At 33.9% G+C, this 11,295-nt stretch overlaps 1 protein-coding gene across 1 annotated transcript in view; it reads left to right on the top strand.

Moving 5' to 3' along the window:
- The window catches only part of LOC149799738 (dynein regulatory complex subunit 11-like), a 31,184-nt gene extending 27,409 nt beyond the window's left edge, over positions 1 to 3,775 (top strand). Inside the window, exons 17-18 of the mRNA XM_089959110.1 lie at positions 1,624 to 1,862; positions 2,518 to 3,775. Coding sequence (XP_089815236.1) covers positions 1,624 to 1,862; positions 2,518 to 2,661 — 383 coding nt within the window. The 3' untranslated portion in view covers positions 2,662 to 3,775. The remainder of the gene's footprint in view (positions 1 to 1,623; positions 1,863 to 2,517) is intronic.
- The last annotated feature ends 7,520 nt before the right edge of the window (positions 3,776 to 11,295 follow it).

Below are 11,295 nucleotides of genomic sequence, written 5' to 3' on the forward strand. Positions count from 1 at the left end.
ATTAAAGAATGAAGTTTTTTTAACATCAGGATGTATTGGCCTCAAATGCAACCTATATTTAATCCCGTTGTTTGGCAAGCGATGATATTTTTTTATCATTATAATTCACTTTAAACTTGATGTGGCTGTAGATAGAAAATATAGCTGGCAAGTATATTTTTTAAAATGAGATGTTTACCTAATTTTTTTTATGTCACTCACGATCATCTACAACAGTATGGCTTTAATGAAGTCAACCAAAAGCATAATATTTTATTTGCTTTTTAAAATATTCTTTTCAGATACTTTAAATGTATAAATATCATGTACTGAATAAAAAAATACCTAATTTGTATGAACTACTATACATTTGACTGGCATATTTAGCTGGCATTCTATTTACCCCCGTCCCCACCCCCAACACACAGGTACTCATAATTTTTTTTATAATTTTCACTATAATGCAGTCAACAGTTATGGACCCTGACTATTGCATTACAACAGGAGAGTTGTATATGCTATACATGTAGTTACAAATATGGACATAAATTTAGAAGATATAAACACGATCAGTTTAGATCAAGTTATTACTCAACCCTTTAGGATGAAAGAGCACAGATCTACATTGTTGTATTTAGTACTTAATGGTAGTAGCATGAACTGAGTTTGAAAAGGGGATCTTTGATCCTTTTTGTCATGGCCATCATCTCATTTTATATGATAAATTTAATGAGTGTTGAACAACACAGTTTGAAATGAAAAAGGGGAGACTACATAACAGCCAATAATGATACAGAGCTTTATTACACAGAGCTGATCTGAACTTTACTAATCTTTCCATTGATGAACTGGCCCATAAAATGTTTAGTAAAATTTTAGAAGTAGCCCATTCTAGTATCCCAGATAAAATGGTACCTGATCACAATAGACCCTCCCTGGATCCATAATTGTATTAGAAAATTAATTTGGTATAAAAACAAATGCAAATTTTGCACAATAAAAAAATGACAACTTTCATTGGCATTAATTTACAGATTTAAGAAACAAAGTTGTAAGTTGCAAAGTGCCAAACTAACTTATTTATTTTAATAAATTAGCAAATAGCATTAAAGTTTGTTTATTTTGCTCAAAAACTGGTCATAAATAGCAAGACAGTTTTTTCAAGCAGAATAAATCTTTACAATAACTAGTCCAAAAAAGACAATAAATTCTTTCATTCTAGTATAAATATTTTTCTAAGCAGTCTTTTGTTGACAGTTCCACTGTCTTACCTGATGGACTCTTGAGCTCACATGATGTAAAACAATAATATCAACTCTAGAAGTCCTGATAAAATTAATCCGGGATTACTTGTAGAAGGCACATACATCACAAAATTTTCAATTTGTTTCCCCAAAATCCACCCCAGATTCATGCATCCTTTATTCCCGTGAACAAGTGCATACTTCATTCCAAAATGAGTGAATGTGACTGATTTGCTTTTGTGTAATAGATATTCCACCCTTTTTATATAATTTTTCATGTATAAAGCCATGGATAAATGTAAGACATTTGAATACAGCTTAAAATTCAAATCCACAAAAACTCATCTTACACACAAAAGGAATTGTGCTCTTTACACGGTAATAATTTTTGGTTTTGCAGTGTTATGGAGGCGAATAATTCTGAAACATAATGGTGTGATTTCCAATGCCCTTGATGTTAGCTCCCTATCCAAAGTCACGGATGGATATACTCCTGGTCACATGGTTACAGCAGTTCAACAAGTACTTACAGACCGTCGCATACAGCAATTGTCTAAACGACCACTACAGGCTGTGGAATTTATTGCACCACTGTCCAGAATTGACCCTATTTATAAGGAGGAAGAAGAATCATTTAAGGTAAGTTCAAAAATCTACATTACAGAAATTACAAACTTCAGCACACATGAAAACATGTAAAGGTCATAAGTTTGGGTCTGTTTTGAACATTTAAGTAGAAGATGTACTGAAATGTAATTCTATAGATAATACTCAACAATCCAGTTTTTGAACAAAGTAAAGATTTTAAAAAATTCAAGGTCATTCTATACTTTTTTTTTGTTGCTCTTGCTTGCCTGGCTGGATATTCTCAAAATCACTATCCAGATTCATTATCAGTGTTAGCATTCAGTAAGGATAAAAGTGGCATTAAAAATAAGTAGCTTTTCTACGTCAAATTCTGCATTATAAATTTTAATAAATCATTACTGGTTAATGTTTAACACCATTTTATGGCTTCTCTTTCTGTTTCTCTTCTTACTAATTAAAAAAATCCATCTTTTTAAATCTACATGAAAAGATAACATGCTTAAGATTAAAGAGGGTATATATGATATTTTTATGGATTGTCATATTTAATCATATTTATTCAGTTGTATATATTCAACTGTATTTCTTTAATCACATTTATTGAGTTGTATTTATTCAACTGTATTTATTTGATCATGTTTATTTAGTGATATTTATTTAATTGTATTTATTTGCTGTTTTTAAAATCTTCCATCAAATCTTTCAGGGCTGGTATGCCAAAACTCCGCTGGGCAAAAAACGAGCAAAAGCAGCTCAAGGTGATGAGGAGGGAGCAGATGGTGGAAAGGGGGGCAAGGGAAAGAAAGGAAAGAAGGGAGGAAAAAAGAAAGGAAAGAAAAAGAAAAAGTAGACAGAATAATTATTATTCTTGTTTTCCACTACTTTTTTATCAAAACATAGAATTTGACTGTGATATAACAATATTGCCAGTTACTTGCACTGTGTGCTTGAAACTATTTGGCCTTAATTTCTTAAAATTTCCAATGTAAGTGATATTTGGAAGATGCATTTACTGTTTACATACCTTCTACATCTGCCTAACTACTAACTACAAGTTTTTAATGCTTTTTTGGTGGTCACTTGTCAGATTGTTTTATTGATTTTAACTAAATGCATTTACACGGAAAACTTTAATTTTGGGGGTAGAAGTTTGACCTGTAGGCCAGCCTTGATGCCAATCAAAATTTCTTGAAACCAAAATCTTTGAATAATGCATGGGTTCAGAAATGTTTCATGAAAGGATGTACACAAGAATTTAAGCCATTAAAGTATGATTTGATTCAATTATAATTTTTAAAACAATTTCCATTTTACGTTAAAATGTTCTCAAAAGGAGAGAGAGATGAATACTTAGATTATAGAAACTACATTCATTATGAGAGATACAATGTTAATTTTTGGATTGAACTTTGGGTTTATTCCATCAAATTTTGATATCAAGATTTAATATATTAGTGTCAAAGAGTTTTTGGGGAAGAAAATGAATTCATATTGTGTGATTACTACAAAGACACATGACAATAATATCAGAGTTACATAGAAATTAAAGACAAGGAGAAATTGTCCTTGTACTGTTCTCTTTAATTTTGGATACGGTGAAATATAAGTATCAGTAATGACTAATAAGCTTCCAGTAATTTTACTACTTTTGTAGGAATAACAATACTTTTGGTATTTCATATTAAAGATTTGGTTTTAGACACATTTTGTATACTCTTCCTATAAATAAGTTAGATAATAATTAATGAATCATTAAAAACTACATATATATTTGAGCATGAACAAATTTTTCATTTCTTTCCACCAAAGGACCCGAAAATGCATCAGGTTCAAGCAACAAATCATTCTTTTTTTCCCTTAGCTTTGCAATTAGTGACTGTCAACATTTATTTCTGTCATTTTTATCTGTAATTTTATAGTACAGTTTATACTTTTGTGTACAAATAAATACTGTTACAGATGGATGTCTGTATTTTTTTAACTGTCTCTCTCACTCTCTCAAAACATTTAGGACAAGCAGGTCAGACCATGAAGTAAGGATGTACTGCATGCTAGTGTAAATTAAACCATTTTACTGACTCCACTGAAAAGAATAAAATTGTGATCTGGGTGACTGGAATGAATGATACTGAAAGGGGAGCTACTACATGATGACATTGCATAATCGTTATGTTTATAGAATTTGTCTCCCTTGGATCATGAAGTCACGTGCTGGATCCTCGCTAAATAATACAGGCAATTTTCAGTATATGAATTTCAAATCTAATCAAAATTAGATCTCTGTGTCAGTTTCTTGCAGAGTAACAACTAATGCAGATTGAATGATGTGATTTTAATTAGATTGAGTGATATGGTTTCATTCAGACTAATGATGTTGGTTGTAAATAGCTTTCCTGTGACGGGTACAAGAAAAATGCCATATAGATAAGGTTTAGGTATCAATATCGATCAATGAAGCTTTTATAACAAGATTTTGGGGATGGGGATGGGGCAATAATATTAAAAAATGGCACAAAGTTTCCACTAGAGGTCTTGGATCTGTTCTCAGCTCCAGTTCAGTTTTGACATACAGACCGGTGCTTTAATTTGAAGTACCCACTGAAAGGTAAGGTGTCAGCTAACCAAATTCAATTACTTCACTATCAAAAACTACACCCTGGAATAATAATAAGGGAATCAATGTTATTGACATGTGTATCCTAATTTCTTTTCATTTCATCTCCTAAATAATTTGACAATATTTACTGTTACATTTTCAGAACTTAACTTTTAATCAACAGTGTATAGCCTGTATTGTGATGATATGTTATTAAATATATATATACATGTCATTTCTGGGTCGAATTTTACCTGGTTTAAAAAAAGTTTGGCTATTAATTTTTACCTCCATAACAGACAAAGAAAGGAACCCTTACACAGAATTTTAGTTGTAAAATATAACCCAATTTCATACAGATCTTGAACAGATGAAATATTTATACTGCCACATTTATAGTGAATACCCCACCCCTGGACATGGATTATTAAGAGATATTGGTTTTCATTTAGTCCAAGATTTAGTTCCGTTTATGTCTGACCACAAGTGACCCTTCATATGTCACTAACTTTTCGTAGCAGAAAATGCAGATTCTTTGACAATTTGTTTGGGAAACGATTTTGGCTGCTGTTTTGCTATTCATTCTGTATTTTGTTATATCAAAAATTTGAATTTTGAAATAATAAAAATCAACTTTTTATATTAATCTGTTTTTATATCAAAAGGTTTGCTGATTTTTTTTGGTGTAAAATTTATTGTAATCAAAAATAAAACTTTAACAGCTTTATGAATTATGAATAACTCATTACAGATCCACTAAGGATTATACAGTGATGATATGTTCATGCAGACAAATGACAGGTCCTGGTTCAGTTTTTTTTAAATTTTATATTGGCAACCTTTCATCCAGTTGGTTTATAATTTCTGCAGTTTCATCGATTTTTGTTCAGTTCATTAAATATTGTGTCTTTTAAAACATTTGATGCACCTAAAAATATATTAATTTATTAAAATTGTGCATAATTTTGTATTTAAATCATTCACATTTTATGAGCAGCACGGTATAATGCTCCCACCATTTTAAGTAGTTCTGAATTGGATCAAGTTGTTTTTCGTCATGGCCATTAATTTAGGACAAGTAGTAGAGAAAAACTTCCTTGCCTGATCTTGAATCAGCGTACAGCGTAATCGAGAAAGACGGTTAAAGAACATTACTGTTGAAAAATATATATGTATTACAATATGCTGTCAGACAAAAAAAAAGTTAGGTTTTAAGTCTATTTAATATATTAAGGATGTTTTCATTTACTGCGGTTTTGCAATGAGACGTTATGCAAGATGAATGTGTTAATATTTTGAAGCAAACTCAATATTTGATATATAAAATTGGTTGCATTTTTAATATACAAATTATAATTCTAATTTTTTAATATAAAAACACCTCTAGTTTGGTACAAATTTAAATTTTGACATTTTTATTTTCAAATATTTTCTGATTTTTTTAAAATTAGGAATGGTTTTCATTCATTAAAAAATAGATTGTTTTATTTTTTTAATCTAAAATTTTATTATTTAAATAAATTAAATAAACCGGTTATGTAATAAAAATGACTCGTACTTCGTGACCGCATGAAAATTCCGCTCATCTGATATCCATCCTTAAAAGTCCATAGTATTGATATTTTACAAAAGAGGGGAAGGAAGGAAGGAAAGAAAGAAAGAAAGAAAAGAAAAACGGAAGGAAGAAGCACAAATTTTCACTGGATTGATGGGCAGGCAACACTTCTGATTTCAAAATTTCCCAGCAGAAGCAACATTGCGTAGTCTATTGACAGTAGGAATAACCAGAACACACACAACGGCTGTATAATAAATAGTGTTGCCCATTAATGAATAATTAATACAAAATATATCAATAATGTATTAAGTCCTTCTGATTTAACAGTGACAATGATCGATCGGGATACTCGCCATTCTGTCAGATGTTTCAGATCTTTTTGTGATTTTTGTCCAGCTCTATCACACCGCTATAGCGATGCAGTAAGTGTTTTTTGCATTAAGGAGTCGATGTTATCGTACTTTTCTTGTCACAGAGTATGATGATTAATGGACTCAAAAGGACCTCGTCCCAAGAACGGGCCGAAACTAATTTATTTGTAGCAAACTTTGTCTGTTAAAAGCGTCTCAAATGGGCTAAAATTGTGCCCCATAGCGCCATGATAACTAAATGAAAATATTTCTGCTGTCTCAATTGATCTTGATTGAACGATAATGTATTATACACATCAGTTTATTACTTTTCCTTAAACAGATACTGGGATACTAAAAAAAACTTACTGGATTTCTTTATTTTTGCTGCAGAGAGAGAGAGAGAGAGAGACAGTCCCTAACTGGATGCACAGAAGATAATCATAGACGTGAAGGATACGATACAATGACGACGCGCGAAATACGCTCATTCACACGTAGTAAGCGGAAAAATAAATTTAAAAAAATAAATTAAAAACAAAAAACGTATTTCTCACAAGTAATTAACTTCCGGAGACCAGAGTGGCTATAGTGTTTTGTTGGGTTGAGCATTCGTCCAAGGATAAGCTTTACGGAGAACATGAGCAACGCTTTCCTTTCATGTAGATTTAGTGTCCATTCATATGTCAGCATCAATCATTCCCATATATGTACGGTGACAATAAATGCCGATCAGGCAATTTATTGCACGTTATGATTATTAATGTCATGAAACATATTCTGGGCAGCGCTTTTTCAAACGGAAATGTCGCATTATAAAATATTTCAAAGCAGTTGCGACATGTTTCTTTCCATAATGGCGCTTGATGATTTATATTTGTATCCAATTCACTCCGCGTCCTCTAATATCGCTATCTATTTCAAATCTGCCAGTTCTGATTTTCTGACAACAACACTATTGTTATTATTATTATTATTATTATTATTATTATTACTACTACTACTACTACTACTACTACTACTACTACTGATACTACTACAGGACTCTCTCCTTAAAATGCCGTTCACGGAAGTCGTGGAGTATACCGCCTTATATAGAGAGAACGTCTTATAAAGAAACACATAATACAATAAAACTATTTACTATTCATTAAAATGGGGGTCCGTGGTCATTCTCTTCTTATAACAGAAACCGTGTTATAATGAAGGACTTTATTGTGAGAGAGTGCTGTATTATTATTGGCTTTGACAGTCTTTGAGATGGAAAAGATTGGGAAAGCTCCTTAAGTGCAAGGGGATGAACCCTTTAAATTCTCTGGTGAATAATATTCTTGTATTTTTATATTTCGTGTGAGGGATTCGAGGACACTAAAATCTGCACACACACGCACACACACACACACACACACACGATAAATACATGCTGGCGACTCCTATTCGAGTATTGGTTTATTTTGCATCTAGTACGATACTAACAATGAAAATAAAATATTGTAAGTGCAGTCAGACTGTAGACTGTATTAAAGATATCGTCTGGCTGGATTTCAGGTCAAGAAATGTTGTACAGGGAGCAAGCAGAGGCGTGGATCAGTGTCACGTAAACACGATTGTTGAGTGTTCGGAAACTTTGGCCTCCCTCCGGCCACCCGTAAAGTTAGGAAAGGCAACTTTACTTTCATTTGCGTTGTGGTAACAATTATAATCATAGAGATATTCCTTGAATTCAATATTTTAGTTGATTAGAGAAACCATGTTGCTTACGGAAAGGATTTTTTTTGTGTGAATATATTAGGGGATATAAATGAAACGGGATCCAAATATGTTACAATATAGATAACTCCATAGATACCGTAATGGAGACAGTGATGCTGTAAAATGCAAGAAATATTAACATCAATCAAACGCCATATATATTATTTGTGTGATTTTTTAAAGTGTCGTCGTAACAGGGTCAAGGTGGCAACGCAAAAATGACACACAACTAAAGGTGTGCCTTCGAAAGATGGACGATGAATATTTGCCAGACACGGAATTGTGCCAGCTGTTAAGCGCACCTTTAATTCAATGCCAATCAAGTTTCGAGACTCAGAGCTCAGTCCATCATCCTGTCATATATAACTCGTGCCAGCGGCGTACGTAAGCCACACGTACAGAAAGTGCCGAGCACCGTCGTTCGATGCACGTGTACTGGATGTACAATGCTGGACAACAAAAGTAGTCAATAAACACACCATCTGGTTTTGTACCTTAAATAGACATATAGGAGATATAACAGAGGTACAAAAAGCTATAAGGTATTTTACGATTCATTGTGAAACATTGCCAAATCTAGTGTAGGAAGAATTAAGACCAAAAAAAGCAAAATCCATAGCATTCATTGAAGAAGATAATTTAAAAAAAAAAAACACACAAAAAAAACCCACTTGTATTAAAACATCCCATGCTACGTATGTGAAGATAAAAAATATTTTTTTAAAAAAAGAGAGTTCGGGACCAGGATTAGTTAACGGCTAAATATGAATGTTCTCATAACGAATGTTCTTTTAATTGTAACTGTGCACAATGCATGATATACCATTGTTCATTCTTATATTGTCAGGTTATGACAGTTATCGTATGTGCATCAATACCTTGATTTTAAAATAAGATACAGCGCATGAAGAGGTATTGTTGCACAAAAGCGTCAAAGAAACACGTTTTGTACAGCAAGCAAATCACATTAGATATACTCATGAACGAAGCAAAATAAATGAAAAACTACACTATCAGTTACAAGGACAGTGAGGTTATTAGACAGCATTATATTCACGGGAGAGTGTATAGACCAGATGGCTAAAAGCTGAAACGATGAAAAGTTCACTGAGACAATGAAACAGTTTTCAAATACGCAGAAAACTATTTGAGGTAAGATGCTTAACCATATGAATACATGGTTTGATTTGAAAAGTTTATCTATAGCACTAATAAAAAGTTCTACCCGTCGCTTAAGTATTCGGGCATTAAAAAAACTACCAATATCTGCAGGATGTCATGGAACATTTTAGCACGTAACAAAGGGGGGGGGGGGGAGGAAACTATTACGTAAAGAAAGACACATTTATAATAAGTGACGTCTTTGAGAAGTATCGGAATGTATGAGTGACAACATTACAAAACGGATACTGCTTACTATTATCGTGCATGCAGAGTTTAAATTACACTGGACAACAAATTTTTACAAAAGTCATGTTACTGAAATAAAATTAGTCAATTCTTATCAATTTTTATGTGCTGAACACGAATATGACAGTCAAATTGCAAAATTGGCTCTAGTTTTTTTGTAATCTGCAAGAAATTAATGTTTACATAACGAAATGCATTCCAATAGTAAAAGGTCAACTGTAATAGCCTACCTATAAAAAATCAAGTCATTGACTACATCTTAGATTTCTTCGCCTGTCTCTTGTACAGCTGTTCGGGAGCATCTCTGAGGAGTGTCCAGCAGTAGTCAGCCAGCATTGTAGTGGACCATTTTCCCTGGTATCTTTGTTCCATTGTTGCGATATCTTGATGAAAACGTTCGCCGTGTTCATCACTAACAATACCACAGTTGCTAGGAAAGAAATCCAAATGGGAATGAAGGAAGTGAATCTTTAGAGACATATTGCAGCCAAGTTTCTTATACTTCATCAACATGTCTTCTACTAGTTCCTTATAGTTTTCTGCCCTAACATTTCCGAGGAAGTTTGTAGAAACTAGGCGAAAAGCATTCCATGTTTGTTTCGCGTCACCTTCCAGCAAGTTGTTGAACCGGTCATCTTTGAAAAGCTCTCGAATCTGAGGACCCACAAAAACTCCCTCTTTAATCTTTGCTTCGCTGAGTCGAGGGAATTTTTCATGCAGGTATCGGAATGCTGGCAAAGTCCGGTCAATGGCTTTCACGAAGTTCTTCATCAAACCTAGTTTGATGTGAAGGGGTGGTAGCAAGATTTTCTGAGCCTCAACCAGAGCTGGGTGTTGGATATTCTTCTCTCCAATGGCTACATTCTGCCTGTGAGTCCATTCCTTCCTCATGTAGTGCATTTCCCTTGCTCGGCTATCCCACTCGCATAAGAAACACATGTATTTTGTATATCCTTGATGCAGTCCCATTAAAAGGGCAACTACCTTCAAATCACCACAGAGGTGCCAGCTGTACTTGTTATACTCAATGGAATTCAGTAGCTGCCTTAAGTTATCGTATGTCTCTTTCATGTGGACAGCATACGCTACTGGAATAGATGGAAGAATGTTTCCATTGTGCAAAAGCACAGCCTTGAGACTCAGTTTCGAATAGTCCACAAATAGTCTCCATTCTTGTGGGTCATGGGTGATTTTTAAAGCATTCATGAGGCCCTCAATATCGGAACAGAATATCAGATTACTTTCCTTTCTGAAGAAAGGCTCCAATTGCTGGTGGCGCTTTCGATATGCAGTAATTGTGACATCTTCTTCTAGAAGATTCCATTGTTGGAGTCTTGATCCTAGCAATTCTGCCTTGTTCTTTGATAAGTCCAAATCACGAATCAGGTCATTTAGTTCTTCCTGTGTTATTCTGTGTGGGGTTGATGATGCACCACAGTGAAAATCTGGATCACTGCATGCTGATGGACCAGGAGAAGAACAGGTCGACTCACCTTTGTCTTCGTCAGATGAATCAAGAGAATATTCTGCTGGAGGTTCTGGAATAGGAAGTCCCTCACCATGTGGAACTGGTCTCAATGCAGACGGAATGTTTGGGTAGACTATTCTCGACTTCTTTCGCTTCGTTATTCCGCCGGAAAGAGGAGGAACCAAGCAGAAGTAACAGTCATTTAGGTGGTTGCTTGGCTCTCTCCACACCATTGGGACTGCAAACGGCATTGATGACCTTTTGCAATTCAACCACTGTGAAAGCTGTGTTGTACATGTAGCACAGCATATATGCGGAGCCCAAGGCTTGTCTTGGTCACCAACCTTGCA

This window comes from Sinohyriopsis cumingii, chromosome 5 (genome assembly GCF_028554795.1).
Source record: "Sinohyriopsis cumingii isolate HCF-2022 chromosome 5, ASM2855479v2, whole genome shotgun sequence".
Taxonomy (NCBI): Eukaryota; Metazoa; Mollusca; class Bivalvia; order Unionida; family Unionidae; genus Sinohyriopsis; species Sinohyriopsis cumingii.